The 16,482-nt window shown below is 48.5% G+C and overlaps 1 protein-coding gene across 2 annotated transcripts in view; it reads left to right on the top strand.

Annotated features, from left to right (window-relative positions):
- KIF14 (kinesin family member 14) overlaps positions 1-16,482 on the top strand; it is a 624,724-nt gene that overhangs the window by 138,835 nt on the left and 469,407 nt on the right. For both annotated transcript variants that reach the window (XM_085601461.1, XM_085601462.1), the window contains one exon: positions 11,636-11,808. In XM_085601461.1, the coding sequence (XP_085457587.1) occupies positions 11,636-11,808 (173 nt within the window). The remainder of the gene's footprint in view (positions 1-11,635; positions 11,809-16,482) is intronic.

Raw genomic sequence — 16,482 nt, 5'->3', positions numbered from 1 at the left:
TAGTAATTTTAACCCCTATACTATCCAACACTTTCCCTACTGTTGCACCCCCTGGAGTTAGAAAAGTAATTTTTACCCCTATACTATCTAATACTTACCTTAAATGCAATTTAATATTATGCGTTGTAATGGTATGCGTTGTAATGGTAGTATGCGTTGTAATGGAATGCGTTGTAAAGGTAGTTTTTAAAAATGCGTTGTAGTGTCATGCGTTGTAATGTCATGCGTTGTAATGGATTGTGCGTTGTAAGTGCATGCGTTGTAAAAGTGTGCGTTGTAACGACATACATCCCTATTACACCTGACTTGTGGATTAGAAAGAGTGTAAAAGTAAGTTTAGGCAGAGTTGTAGAACTTCCGTATTTATACACTTTTATTCGTGAATTTAAGTTGGGGATCTGGGTCCTGAGAGGGGATGTGAAACATTTACTGTGTCACAATGTGGTGTTCTTTTGAGAGGTGGATCTTTATCTTATTACTGTTTTGAATATGATAGATCCTGGGTGCATAAATGGAGAAGCCTGCTTGCCTCATTTTTTTTTTTGATAATCATATTTTTATTGATTTTGAACACATGAAAAAAATCAGCAGATACACGGAAATCACAAAGTCAAATACATTCCTGTAGTCAACACATCCCTGAATCACGAACCCCCAAAAGGCATATAGAAACAAGATATGGAATCAGGTTATTCGAAACCCTCAACATTACCCAACCACTTTCCCCACACTCTACGATACTTTTTGCAGCACCCCTTGGCCATGTCCAGGGCTTTCTCCTGGGTTGCGCACCAGTCCACCCCTCTACGCCACCTCCCCAGATCAGGTGGATCAGGACTTATCCAAGCCGCCGCTATGTCCCATTTGGCCACGACCATAGCTGTATTAAAAAATAGCTTTTCATTTCTGGACCCATCCAGCCCGTTCGTGATCCCCAGTAGTGAGTGACGTGGGTCATGGGGAACCTTTCAACCCAATACTTCTGTAAGTTCCGCCTCGAGAGACCCCCAGAATTGCTCCAAATGGGGGCACGACCAAACCATGTGGAGAAAGTCAGCCAGGGTGTAAGCACATCTCACACATGACACGTCCTGGCGTAAGCCCGCTCGGAAAAGGTGCAGGGGAGTGAAGTACGCAGCATGCAGGTAGTAGAGCCGAATCAGCTTAAGTTTGACATAGACTGTGACTGTCCTGGGGCCATGAGAGCATTGCGCCAGTCCACTTCATCGAGGGGGCCCACCCATTCCACCCATTGATCCCTCAACTTATCTAAGGAGGTGGGGGTGTTGTTAACTAAAGTGCGATAAATGTGGGAGATTTCCCCCCCCCCTACCCAAGTCCCCCATCATTGTCTGAGCCTCAGTGGGGCTATATTCGGGGAGCCTCGTGTCATCCGGGATGTGTGTATGGAGGGCGTGTCTCATCTGCAAATATTTATAAAATCTGGACGAGTGTAGGGAGGAGCGGGTTTGGAGATCCTGGAAGGAAAGTACATGGCCTTTAGCCCATACATCCCCTAGTTGTGAGATGCCAATATGGTCCCAAGTTTTAAATCCCTGTAATCCGCCAACCTCCCGGAGCCAGGTCCCATGCCAGAGGGGTGTACATTGGGTCAGTGTATGCGTCCATCCGGTTTGACGCAACGATGCCAGCCAGGCCAATAACACGGTGCGTGTCACCTCAGGCAATCGGGATGGTATGGGTCCCCCGTACATCGTGGCCTGGATTGTATTTAAACCTAGTTCACTCAGCTCCAGCCTATAGGCCAGGTCAGACCAACCCCCATTGAACCAATCGTGGACCACGTGGACGTACAGCCAGAAAATAAAGGTATAAGTGTGTCATCCCCATACCCCCATCAAAGGAGGCAATCCAGCATGTGGACAGAGCCAGGCGCGCCCTCCCTCCGCCCCAGAGAAACCAGGTAGTTAAACTGTCCAGTTCCCGGAACCAAGTCCTGGGAAAGCAGAAAGGGGTATTTTGGAGGACATAAAGAAATCTGGGGAGGATCATCATTTTAAATAGCGCCACCCTCCCCAGGCGGTTCAGAGGTAGCGCTTTCCATTTAAGGAGATCTTCCTTGGCCTTCTTAACCAACGGGGCTACATTGAGAGCGAAGCCCAGCTCAGGAAGGAGGGTAATCCATATCCCCAAGTATTTAAAGGATTGTCGCCGAAGTGGTATGGTGGATTACCACTCAAAGCAATCCCTAGAGAGGGAGGACCAGAACTGATTTCCCAGGGTTTAGCCGTAGACCAGAGGCCTGCTCAAAATAATGTAATGTCTGGAGGCAGTATGGCCCGGAGGAGGCTGGGTCAGCCAGGAAGACCAGGACGTCGTCCGCATATAATGCGATCTTGTCCGTATCGATATTAGGCCACTCCCAGCCACGGATGCGTTCCTCAGCACGCACTAGGGAAGCCAAGGGCTCCATCACCAGGGCGAATAACAATGGGGAGAGGGGGCAACCCTGCCTAGTGCCCCTGGCAATGGGAAAGGCCTCCCGATAGCACCCCGTTGCCCAGCACTTGCGCTTTCGGGTGGGCGTAAAGGACATGAACCAGGGATCTGAATTGAGGCCCGAACCCCATTTCAGCCAGCACATCCGTCAAATATGTCCAGTCCACCGAATCAAATGCTTTTTCAAAGTCCACGGACAAAAGTGCTAAGTACGGGGTAAGCACGTGCCGGTGGGCTAGAGCCAGCTGCAGCCTCCGGAGGCAGTGGCGAGTCCCACGCTGAGGCATGAACCCACATTGGTCCGGGTGGACCAGCAGGTTTAAGTAGGGTTTCAATCGTTGAGCCAGAATGGTGGCAAACAACTTAATTTCGGTATTGAGGAGGGAGATGGGACGATAGTCCGCGCATCTACGAGAGGGGGGCTGGGATTTCGGAAGAACCACGATGGAGGTGATGTCAGTTTCCTGCGGTAAGGAACCTCTCTCCGCGGCTTCGTGGAATAAGGTGGCCAGGTGGGGCATTAGCTTGTCTTGGTATGCTGCATAATACTCCTGAGGAAGGCCATCGGGGCCCGGGGTCTTACCCGGGGAGGTGAGGGTGATCGCTTCTTCGATTTCTTTGCGCGAAATGGGGCGATCCAGGTCTTTCTGAGCGGCCATTTCTAGCTTAGGGAGACGCATCCTACCCCGCTCAAGGGGGGCCGAGAGTGACTGCTCAGGGGTTTGCGCTGTGTATAGTCTCTGGTAGTAGGCCACGAAGGTGTTAGCTATTGCCAGAGGAGCACGGTGCACCGCTCCAGCCTCATCAGCCACCTCTGAGATAATACGATTCGCCCTGGGGTATGTGGCCAGCAGGTGTAGGATTGTGCCATTTTTATCCCCCCCAACCATAGATTCTCACCACCGAGGACCTCCATAGGAGCTTAGCAGCGTCCAGGGATAGTTGTCTAATGTCGTCCCGAAGGTGGGCAAGTTGTCGGGCTTGGGCGGCATCTTCTGATGTAGATAGTAGCTGTTCTAAACGGAGCGCCTGTGCCTCCTTGGATGAGATCTCCTGCAATTGCGCTTGCCTCTGGATTTTTAGCTGCCCTTTAGTGACGCCCCGTATGGTCGCCTTCCCTGCCTCCCATAGGGTACCCGGGGAGGCTACAGAACCCTCATTAGCAGTGAAGTATTGTTTAAGCTCCTTCCCCACCACTTTTTTAAAGGCTTTATCTTGGAGGAACCAGGCGTTCATCCTCCATGTTTGGTGGGCCGAAGGAGGGGGAGCCCCTGTGCTGAAAAGTATTGGAGAGTGGTCGGCAATCCCTATGGGCAGAATGCGCACGTCTAGAATCTCAGAACAGTCAGGCACGGGGACAAAGATCGTATCTATACACGCTTGTGTGTGGTGGGCCGCAGAGGTATGTGTGAATTGAGTGGTGCGGGGGTGCCATGTGCGCCATGCATCGCAGAGTCCCAGGGATTCGGACTAGCTCCTGAGCTGTTTCGCGCCAGCTGTTCGGGCAGCGGAGGGAGGACCCATTGTGTCAAGGGCTAGGGCCAAAGCTGCATTAAAATCTCCCGCAACAACCGTGTTGCACATGGGCGTATTGTTTAGCAGGGCAGCTGTGTGTGGAAGTGAGCATCAAGGGGGGGGCATATGCTGACATGAGAGTGAGAGGGGAGCCACAAAATGTCACAGACAATCCTTGAGGATCATGAATCACTTGGGAAAGAACGAAGGGCAGGGTGCGCCTCAGGAGGATGGCCACCCCTCGTGAGCCCCAGGAGAACCCGGAGTGCCATACTCTTTCGTAGCCATAGCGGGCCAAGAAGGGGCAGCAGTTACCCAGGAGGTGCGTTTCCTGGAGCATAATAATATCTATGTGGAGACGCTGCGCATATCTTAGAACCGCTGTGCGTTTCTGCCGGTCCAGTAGGCCGTTGACGTTCCACCACAACATGTGGAGAGACGCCCTAGGTGTAGTATTAGCGATCATGGTAGGTATTACCTGGTCCAGGACATGTAGTCTGATAGGGGTATGTAGTAGCGTGTGGGAGCCCGCATAGATATAAGCATTTGCTTTCTGTAAGAGCATATCATGTCCTAATAAAAATAGCTTGTGTCATTCCGTGATAGCTGAAACAAACAACAAAAATAACATAGGGAAAAAAACCTTCCCAAACCTTCCCCCACCCTACACTTCGGGAACGGAAGCATCTGTTAATCCCCCCCCCATCCTCCGGTAACCAATACCAAATTACAGTGTGTGAACAACCAAACTAAAACGCTTGGGAATGGGGAAGCGCGGAGGACCCCTCCTCGTGTCCGGATGCGTGTATATGAGTCCATCGGGATTAAAACGTCTGAGTTAGAGCGGGAAGAGACCGGCTCAAGCAGGGTCCTTCAGAAGCGTTGGGCTACGTGATAGGTCTGTGTCTGGGAGATCAATCATGGAAGACCGGGGCGAAGCATCCACGCCACCCAGGCGGTTGGAGGAGCCAGAGCACCTCCCAGTAGAAGGTCCCTCGGCGAGCATGATCGACTGCTGTGAGTGGCCCGGTGGGGAATCAGAGCAGGCCCTTCTCTGCCCACGGCGCCTGCGGAAGCGGTTACATTGAGGCTGAGGAGCAAAGTGAGCCAGGCGGCCAAGTACGCCCTCTGCTCCTCCCGATCTCGTGGTTCTGTCCTCCGCCAGCAGAGGGAACAATGTCTTGTTTGCGAACACCACACGCAGGCGAGCCGGGAAGAGGAGCCGGTACTGAATGTTAAGTGCTGGCAACTTTTGCTTGACCTGCCCAAAAGAGCGGCGCTGGCCCTGGACCTCGCGGGTGTAATTTGGGAAGATCATGTTGGTGGAGTTTTCATGATGGTGTTGCAGTCTTTGAAATTAAGGACCCGCATTATGATCGGGCAGGGAGGTGCACCCGGTGCCGGTTTGGGGGCCAAGGGTCGATGGGCCAGCTCAATTGCGAACCAAGGAGAGAGAGAGCCCCCAGGGACTCATGACTTCAGCCACTTTTCTAGGAAGTCCACCGCGCGGCCTTGCTCCACCCCCTCCGGAAATCGCACTAGGCGGAGGTTGTTGCGTCGGGACCTGTTTTCTGCGTCCTCCGCCCAACGATGCAATTCCTGAGTGTGCGACTGAAGACAGGACACCTGCCCTTTAAGTTGCTGGACATCGTCCTCCACAGTGGAGATCCGGGTTTCAGTCTCTTTAATCCGGGCAGTGGCGTTGCGGAGGTCCTGGCGGATGAGCGTCATGTCTACTTGCACTTTTGTGATCTTGCCCTCCACCGAGGTCTGGGATGCATGGATGGCCTGTAGGATGGTGGCCAAATCCGCGGACGGAGGAGCCTCCTGTTCTGCCACACCACCGGTTGCCCCCATGTCCGAGGTGGTGAAGCGGTCCATTTTTGTCTGGGTGGCAGAGGCCCTCGCCGACCTATCCGTTTTGCCCATGGTGGACCCCGGGGAGTCTCGGATTCCCAAAGTCTCCACAATGGGAGGCTGACAAAGCAACTCAGGCAGACCCGGGTTTGGCAGGTGTAAGCAGCCAGCGCGAAGACTTGGCGCGGACCAAGCTGGCTCCCAAAACGTGCGGCCAGCGGAGATGGAGAAAGCAGGAGAAGGGTCTTGATCCAGAGCCGTAAGCAGGTCCCCTTCCGCCAGAGCCACAAAGCGATCCGCCGGGGAGGCAGCCCAGATTAGACATAGAAGGCCGGGAGCAGCAGCGGGTCCAGGACTGGAGGGTCAATGTTAGCAAATGTCCCCGGGGATGTAGTAGTGACCCAGCTCACTGCCCGATCGATAGCCGAATCCACACCTCAGGACCAGATGCCACAGCTCCCCACTCCTTTCCTTCAGGCCGGCCCACACGAGTGCAGCGACCAGTTCGTAGGCAGGCCTTCCTCGCGCGGACTCCGTAGGACCCCTGCCAGCGGGCCTCACGGCAGGTGAAGGCCCGCAACGTCAGCGTCGTCTGTCTGGGCCCCAGGGGCGACATGAGAACGCCGCACCCAGTAGGCCGCTCAGCGGCTGGAACCAGGGAGGCGAAAGGACCAGGCCTTGCCTTACGAGGAAGGGTGTCCCAGGATTCAGGCGAGCTGCCAGAGAAGATGCCAGTCTCTCGTTTCCCTCTCCCAAGCACCGTAGTAGCCCAGGGTGGAGGAAGGCCCACGATAAGGACCCACCCCGCCGCCCGATACACGCTTCCGATCACCCCCAAGCACCACCTGGGATGATTAGCAGGTAAGTATAATGGCACTGGCAATGCAAGGGGGACATGAGCCTAGTGGACCTAGGGCCTAGGCCCAAATGCAGGAAGGAAGCACCTCCGTAGGGATCCCCACTGTCGCTCGAAGAAGCGGCCGACACTACCTCGCCTCCCCCTGCCCCATGGCCGGGGGCTCCGCTGCCTATATGGACCGCCTCTAGAACAGGACTCAGGAGGCCCTGGTTCACTAGAATGGAGTTGGGGCCCCAAGGCTTCCTTCCGTATCGGGCCGCCCGCACCTGCAGAGGGGGCCCCCTCCCAACGACCACAGGACCCCCTCCTGCAGCCGGAGCCTACCGCCAGTGATGATGGATTGCTGCGCCGGCCCTCTGGTTATGGGCCCCCCCACCCCTCCGTCGGCGGCGCGCGCGGGCCGGGACACGCCTAGATCGGATCCAGACACTGGCCTCAGTCGACCACGGGCTTCCCAGCCGCTCAGGTCGCCACCACGCGGCCAGTCGTCCCTACCGCTCGATTCAACGGCCGAAGGGGACGTCCCGCCACAGGGACCCTCGGGAGATGGCGGCGATCTCAGGCGAGGAGGGCCTCCCGGCAGCTCCCTGCCGCACACAGTCCGCCCGATCAGCAGACCCAGACGGGACCTCAGCCACACGTCTGCAGGCAATTATCCCAGGGGATGTTCAGCAGCGCCCAGGGGCTCGCAGCGCTTCGCCAACACCTCCCGGTGCCTTCGCCCAGCGCCGGCCGTGAAGGAGTCCAGCGAGTCAGGAAGTGGCGGAGCTCGCCGATCACCGAGGGTGGCCTGCCATCTTGGAGGCCGGGGTCCGTCGGTCATGCAATCTCCTTCGTAAGGGCGCCCCACAGATGGAAATCGGACACCAGGGGGGTCGCCGACCGCTCAGCAGGCACTCAGACGGTAGATTTTCAGCTGGATGGCTCACTCCTTGGGCGGATAGCAAGCGGATGGCGGAGGGGTCCGGGAGCGCACTCAAGTTGTGGTCGCCATCTTGGCTCGGCAAGGCACGCCCCCATCGCTTGCCTCATTTTTAATTCTACCACTTATCCACTCTGTTAGTGTCCTGCCTGTGAGCCTGCTGAGAGCCTCCAGAGGTGCTAAACGTTTCAGCCAGATAGGCGGGGGTGCTGGCCGTGATGGCTTAGTTGATGATGCAGCTGGTCTTGCATCGAACACTAATTAATTCAGACTTTTCAAAGCAATTTCTGATGTCCAGTCTTTTCTGTGTCCATGGCCATTTTTTTAATTTTCAGGTCATAACAACCAAATTAATCTGGTTGTTTTGTTGCTGTCAGTGTTTAGTCCATTAACCCTTTTTTGTAAAGTTTGTACAATTACTTGCACTTGTCGGATGCCAACTGTTGTATTTCATGACTGGTATGTGTCCACTTGTATAACATATTCTAACAGTATAGCTTTACAATGTTGGTCTTCAAAGATTGAGTGTCAATCCTTTAACTATTATAACTGTTAGGAGATTGATGAAATAATTGCATTTTGGTTTGCAACTTTGATATTCAAGTTGGATTTGATGCTTGCATCAGTGGCACCTTAGACCTGCAGAAAAACTGTATTAGTGAACTTGTTGTGCAAATGCAACTGTTAGCCATTGGATTGCTGGTTGACTGGGATGTTAGCCCTGGTCAAGCAGCAACAACAAACGTAGTCAAGGAAAGGCACAAGCAAACCCCAAATTAACCTGTTTTCACCCCCTGCTAGCTTGTCACAGAGCAGTCGGGCATAATTTAGAGGCAATGTATAAAGTATTTGTGTAAATCTTTAAACAGTGAAACAGTTAAAATACCACAAATAAAGATCTCATTCCAGGTTAGACAAATAGAGCATATCTAATCAAAAATGGCAAAATTCCAATCAGTAGAACCGTAGTTATGATTTTTTTTAAAGAATAAATTGCAATCCAGTCCCTAAAAGCATAAAGCGCCAACCGCGGCTATTCAATCTAGACCGGGTTCGGTTAAAAAGTTCTGGCTAACCACGATGTTGTGTGGGTCAAGTACAGTCCCAGATCATTCCTGCTGAAGGTTTACCTTCTCAAGTTTTATGCCAAGAAATCGTTTGCATTGAAGAGGGCCACAGGGAGCAAGGAGAGTGTCGCTGGCGGTGGTCAGTGTGGTGCGGGGAGCAACCCAGGTGTGGCTGATGACTGGGCTGGAGCCTTGCGTTGGCAGTCATCTGTGGTGATCTATGCTTGCAGTGCGACAAGATGGGCTGGCAGCGGCTCGCTTTCGTTTTTGGTACAAGCAGTGCGGTTCCAGTGGGAACTGTCCTGTTTGCGGTCGCAAAGAGCCTGAAAGCGAGCCTGCTGAGTCACACCAAGGGTCCAAGACCTGAGGGCACCACTTGGGGGTCAGGAACTTGCTGCAAACTGGTTCAGGAGCAGTTGGGGAGCCTGAGGCTTAGATCAGTAGGCCAGCAGACTGGCCCTTTGATTCACTCTGGTGATCTGGGTTCAATATGGGTTGTAGGTCTAGTTCTTCCTCTCCTTGCAAGAGGGCTGCAAGTCAGCACAAGAGTGTAGTAGCTCCTTCAGAGTGGCTGTCCAGCAGAGTGACAGTACTTTCAGCAGCACAGCATTCCTTCTTCCTGGTAGTGTATCCCCAAGTTCAGAAGTGTACTGAAGTGGTTGTATCTGAGGTCCTTATTTTATGCACAGTCGTGCCTTTGAAGTGGGGAGAAGCTTCTCGTGGCATGCCTTTGAAATGCTCCGATTCCCTTATTTTTCTGCCCTAGCTTGAGTCTAACCACAGGTGGTAGGCAGACCTTTGTGTGGAGACAGAACACAGCCTATTTAGGTGTAAGTGAGACTGGGCCAAGCTACTCTCTCCCATCCTGTCTGCAATGGTCCATCTAGCCACACCTAACCTCCCATTGTGTGTGGCTGTCTAGGAGGAATACACAAAGCCCAACTATATAAACTACACCCAGCCATGTGACCAGAGACCGGCCACAGGCTCCCAATGGCTAAGTCAAGTAAATGCCAGCTTTCTAAAAGTCTCATTTTCAGAATTCTAATTTAAAATCTGACTTCATAAGTTAGGATTTAAAATTAGTAGTCCAGAGACACCAAACATGTACCAGTTATTGGAAATTAAACTTCTAAAATATAATAAGGCAACTCCATAATTATCCTATGGGAGAGAAAGGCAGAGGAGTAGTGAAAAACAAATGTAATCGTTTTTCACTACCAGGATATGTAAAACTTAAAAGTACATGTCCAACCTTTTAAAAACACTGCACCCTGACCTTGGGGCTGTCTAAGGCCAACTCTAGGGATGACTTATATGGATTAAAAAAGGAAGGTTTGAGCCTGGCTAAAGGTTTATTTTGCCAGGTTGACATGGAAGGTTGAAACTGCACACCCAGTGTCTGCAATGGCAGGCCTGAGACATGTTTGAAGGCTAATTAAGTGGGTGGTACAATCAGTGCTGCAGGCCAACTGGCATTATTTAATTTACAGGCCCTGGGCAGATGTATTGCACTTTACTAGGGACTCCAAAGTAAAGTAAATATGCCCATTGGATATGAGCCAATGTTACCATGTCTTGGGTAACAAGCACAAGCACTTTAGCAGAGGTAATCTGTGCAGAGTTCTAAGTCCAGAAAAAATGAAGTCCGCACAACAAGAGATCTGAAGGCAAAAGGTTAGGGGGAAACCACTCCAAGGATGCCAGGTCTAACAGGAACATACCACAGTGCTTGACAATTTGATCAGCACAATAACCCAAGTTTTTCTTTGGATGAGAGGGCAGTGGAAACAGAGTTGATTTCATATATGTGCACTCTGGTTCATAGCAAGTTAACACTAGTGCTAGGCTTCTGAAGCTCTTTCCAAATTGTGACCAAGAACTGGCACCAGCAGGCATGCCATGTCTCCAATAAACATTGGGAGTTGGTCCTGTTATTTCCCTATCTACATGCGAAACTATATCTGAGATCTAAAAGTGTGCCTGATATGTCTGTCTTTATGTGATGTGGAAAGGATACCACGGCTTGACAAGAAAGAAGATTTATTGTAATAAGTGAGTCCACCGGCTGCCAACTGCCGAACGAGATGAACAGTTCACGGTTTAGAATACCACACAGGAAAGAGCGAGCCAGCAGATAAAAGCCTGCAGTATCTCTCGCAGCATTAAAATAATAATAATCATACAACCTAAGAATAGTAAAACGATTACACATTTCCTCCAGGTCATACCTGCCAGGTTCCTGTTTTTTGACGAGTGGGATGACTCTTATAGATAGTAAGAACAACAGAATATACCTTTTGTCAGTAATTTCAATGGTCCATGTCGGTACATCCACTATTATTTGGCACTGAGTAATGTAAAGGTTGACAACATTTTTATTTCTCTGCTTAGTGAGAATACGTGTTCTACACCACAAATTACATGCACCAATGTCAGCAAATCAACCCAGTTTTCCCAATTATGGAAATGAATTTGTCTTCAAATGAGTGTCTTAATCCTTCTCTCACTTTCATTACATAAGTCATATGTGTTGTGAGAGGGATATAATCTACTCAATCTAAATTTCCCACCAGTGGAGAGACAATATTACAACATAGAAGTAAAAATGTCAAACAAGAAATTTGTTGAAAATGTATGCTGGCGATTTAATGACTTGTGCTTACTCACATCCTCTGCATCAATCCCCTAAATACAGTTGTCAGGAATTTAAATTACTCCATCCTCCAATGTAGGTGTCTTGACTACATGTATATGCTTTTGGGCAATCCTCTGTGTGGAGTCTGTAAGCAATGTATTTCTCAGTAGACTTTTGATTCCTAATCAGTTACTGTCAAGAAAGGTCCACTGTCCTCAGATTTAGAGACACAGGCCATGCAGCAACTAAAGGTTGTGAGTAGGGCTGCAACAATGAGCCTTTTTTTATTCATTGCCACTCTTCTCTTGTTGAAAAAGGTTATTAAAAGAAAGTCTTGGTGGAAATTCGAAGACGGCTATGATTGCTACAGTCAGTCCTGCTGCCAGTAACATCGAAGAATCCCTCAGCACTCTTCGGTACGCGAAGCAAGCTCGCATGATCATCAACGTTGCCAAAGTAAATGAAGATGTGAATGCTAAACTGATTAGAGGTAAGTGCAGTATGGCTGTATAAACCCATTATCCTACAGGATGCTTATTATAAAAAGTGTCCCCAGGGTACAACTGGCATTTACACCACTTTTTGATCCTATGGTATTGCAGAAGAGGCCACAGAGGTTTGCGTGACATTTTCTATAATGTAGATGGCGACGTGCTAGATCACAAGGTGGTATTCCTTCATTTGCTTCAGGCATGGTTCCATTTAAATGAGGGAGGCCTTGGCATTCATTCCATATTACAGAGGCATGCGCAAAGGCAAAGAGCCCCCAAGGAAGGACATTGCCTCTGGTACATGATTGTTGGGCACTGTCAGGGTGTCCCTTGAAACGAGGGAGGAAGAATACAGGAATCCTTCCTCGGTCATTCAATATCCCCAACTTGACCCTTCTGGTATCCTTTGAAGCACAGGCCAGTTTTTCCCTGCAGTAGTGAAAGACAGACCGACTGCTTCAGCCAATCCATCCCTCACCAGTGTGAACTGGGAAGAGTGAATTTGCTGTGATACATCGCACTGTCCAGCTCTGCTCCCAGCTCACAGCCTTAAGGGTCTGCCACAGCATGGATTGAGACACTGTGCTATATCCCTAGTGCGACCCCTGTGGTGCGCTCTGTGAGTCCTACAGAACTATTATCATGTTCAAGTACACTGAAAATGAACTAGTTTTAAATTACTCACGTTTCTTAAGGTGAAAATAGTAGCATTAACATTTTGCTTGAGCTGCCCTTTTATATTAAGTGTTAAACTTAAAATACATCCATTTATTTGGCACACCTCTGTTTGTCGCATACTTCCTATAGGTACCATGGTTTAGTTTACATTTTACTTATGCAAAATCCTATTACCCATATTTTACCCATATGCTGCTGTACTCCACTTCAGTATCTCTTAGGAATATGCTGCTAACTATTGGTCCTGGAAAACTCTGTATTGGGCAGATTTGCATCACTGATATCGCAAAATTATTGAGGCGTATATGTGCCCAGACTCCTTACCCATATACTAAAGTGTGCCCTAAGCATTTTCTCTTTTTTTGGTGATCGGTGTGGGTGGGTTCCTGATCATCTGGCACGGAGCATTTCTGTTCTTGCAATGAACGTGGCATATTTGTTCTTCGGCTCCTTGCAAGAAATTATCTGATCCCGATACTGGGCTTGGCACCATCGATCACAGTACTGATGACCTTAATTGTTCAGGGAGATACATTTTGGTCCTGGTGAAGATCCTGTCCATTGAGGCACTAGCTGTGATACTGAAGGATCAGTTTATCAATGTATTTGTGTCTGTCTTGATTGCGCCATCAAAACCTTCCTTGAGATGAAGCCTCAGTTCCTCGAGCAGGCCTACTAGTCGTAGGAAAACGTCTTCCTTTAAGTCAGCAGACTTTAAGAATCTAAATGCGAAATACAGGGTGATTACATCTTTGTCTTTGAGAAACCTTCCACTCGGACTGTTATGGTGAGGGCAGCTCCCTTGGAGGGCAATGCTTCAATCTCTTGAAAAACAAAGATGTCAAAACATGAAGAAAATACGACAAACTGCTAGTCTGTCACTGATACTAGCCAATGCCAGCACGAGCAGCTGTGTTTGCCAACTCTGTCTATACATTTCCAAAAATGATAGACGTTTATGGTCATTTTGGGGAAGGACTTGGCAGAGGAAACACTGCCGATGTCGAAGCCAAGAGACAATTATCTTTGCATGTTCTTACCGAAAGTCTTCTGACTGAGGGAAGTGGCCATTCGGGGCCACTCGGGTTACTTACAACCACCTTCTATGCCTTCCCAATAATGAAGTCGGTCAGACTGTAGAGAGTACAAACAAGCTTTTATTAGCAATCCTATGCAGAGGAGACCAATCTGACATGCACCCTAAGATGTCTGCCGAGGGACTGGCTCCCTCACCGGCCTACAATGTATGATCATTCCTCCAAGAACCCCCCAACCACGTCCACAGTGGAAAGTTACCGGCTCAGGCAAACTTGAACAAAGGGGCACAGAAGGATGGGCTACCACGTGCCAGATGGGTACATGCTATCTGCAGTCCAAGGTTACCGCGCTGAGTCTCACCGTCTCCTAACGTGGAAGCAGAACTACACACTTGGATAGGTATGCGAGGGCAGAATGGCCTATTCAATAGTAAGTCGGGAAGCAGCCTTGAACAGAAGAGAAATAATAACTAAATACAGTGTTCTGCTGAGGCAAGCAATACGAATAATGAGGCCTAGTTCAGACACAGTCTAAGCAGCCTAATAAGCATTACGAAATACAAAATAGTCACACTGGCTAACTAAAGCTTGCACGTTGCAGGGATAACTCAAGGGCTTGCATAACATGAATACAAGTGGCATCTAATTAGCCACACACTGCTAACCTAATATAGCATGAAACGAGTGCATAGCGGGAATGGAGTTTTCAAACCTAACAACTTGATCTGGATTCCCAGGGTGAAGTCACTAGAGGTCCTAGTATTTTGAGTAGGAGTACGATATTTTTATGGTGATTTCTTTTGTACAAGTATGTGAGCTCCCTTCTGTTCTGATATCTTCCATCTACCCTTCTGGCACTGGCTGGATCATTGCTCCAATAGTCATCGTTACAAAAGATGGATCTGGAAAACATGCTCACCAATATATGGTCGGGATCATTACCACATACAAACCATGCAGTGCAAAGCTTTATTTAAAACACTTTAAAAAGCTTTAGTACTGCTGTGTTATCCCCATTCTGGTATGAGGTATGTAAAATGGGAAGGCATTCATGCACTCCGTAAATACATAACACTCTGCAGTATCCGTATTTACCTGTGCAGTATTTCTTCCCTATATATCAGGACACTTGTAGTGAGGCCTAGAGTGTCAGAGGACTAGCAGGTGGGATGTAGGCGAAGATTCAAAAGACCAGGGGTGATAGGCTGACCTTTTCCTTTAGTATGCTTCTGGCAAAGCTTCCTAGATGCCTACGCCTTTGCGAAGACGACTCGTAATACCCCCAGCTGTACTAGAGCCATTCCGTTTTCTAGTGTAACAGTCTTCTGAAATGAAGATGAGCAAGATTTCCATACTGACTAATTCACAGTTTTCTCCAGAACCAGGTGCTATATAGGATGCCAACATCTCAACAGGAAACCCTAATTTTGTTCTTCAACTATAGCACTGTTACATTTAGAAGTAAAAAATGACAATATTTCCATTTTTGTTGTGGATTAGCACAACCACTGCTGTTGACCATCAACTGTGCACCATGTAAACCTGGCTGTTTATAAGAGGGAAAAAAAGAAAAGGATTGTGTACCCATAGACCTGTATTTCTTCGACTGTCCACTTTGACCTGTTGGTTCGGTGCCAATTATACTGTAATATTTACCACTAGCCTACTGAATTCCTGGGAGAGGAAGTATTCTTTCTCGACAAATCTATGGCCCATTCTCATGCGGTGATTTGGCAATACGCATGGGAACCCACTATAATTGTTAAGATTTTCTCCACGTTCCTGGAGTATTTTTGTTGGTTCTGATTCCTTGTATTATCTGTCCCCAATAGATTCTTCCCTCCATACCACCCCTGGAAGTGACTTAATTATAGTTGTGTGGTCCTGAATAAGGTGATGGGTGGTATTCCATGCTCACACCAAAAATTACGGCGACCTTTTCTCTGGAAAAAATATCCCAGCCCACAACACCACAGCGGACAATGATTTACTGTGCACCTCTGTTGTGGTTTACTTTCATGCATGTATAGTGCGTTGGGTTGTTAATATGAGTGTTTCGTATGGTAGTGTCGGAGTCAGAGTGTATGATCGAATGAGAGGATGAGTTAGAAGGGAAGTTGGATTTTTTTCGGAAATCATTTTTTCTTTTTTTCTGTAATGGTGATATTCGGTTTTTAAAACAATTGTATGATCTTTGATACAACAGTGATGTCACAATTCATAGAAGGGATTGTTAAAATGTATTTGTTGACTGTTAATAATTATGCTGTTTGTAAATGAATTATTATGAAATATGAGATTTTTAATACGGCATGAAAAGAATATAATAAATATGGTCTTATGAAAAACTTTACATATGTAAATATTTCAGTATAATTGGAACAGAACCAACAGTTCAAAGTAGCCAAGCGAAAAAATACAGGTCCAGTGGGGACGCTATCTTTTTTCTTTTAGTGATTCTTCCCCCGTACCCAGACCTAAAAGTACTTAGCAAGGGGGTTACCTATTGATATTTGAGCCTGGCTGTCTATACCGGAGCTTCTTTAAGTTGTCCAGTATAGCTACTATATGGTCATATTCAGAGTCTGATGGTAGTTCTATTACAGATTTTGTAAAGTTCCTAACCACTTCATAAGGGGTACCATGTACAACTCGTTTTGCTATTTGATTATTGGCAGCTGAGGCTCGACTTCATCACAGCTGGCAAGTAATTCTTCCCTCTGGCAGAATCTGCACTGTTGTTTTTCATAGTGCTTTGTGCCTTTTATTCAGCTTGTGGTGCCTCAAAACTTTGAGTATTCGGGCTTATTAAGACACTTATTTACTTTAGGGAGTTCTGGGGTGTCTTTTGCTCGGCTGAATGTGTTTTCCATGAGCAAGTTGCATTCATTAGTGCCATTCACGACTGCTGTGACATCACAAGTTCCCACACTGTGATGTCAGATCATTCTAAAAGAC

Source organism: Triturus cristatus, chromosome 4_2 (genome assembly GCF_964204655.1).
Source record: "Triturus cristatus chromosome 4_2, aTriCri1.1, whole genome shotgun sequence".
NCBI lineage: Eukaryota > Metazoa > Chordata > Amphibia > Caudata > Salamandridae > Triturus > Triturus cristatus.
Note: the sequence above shows the minus strand (reverse complement) of the source record. Positions and strands in the feature narration are given on the sequence as shown.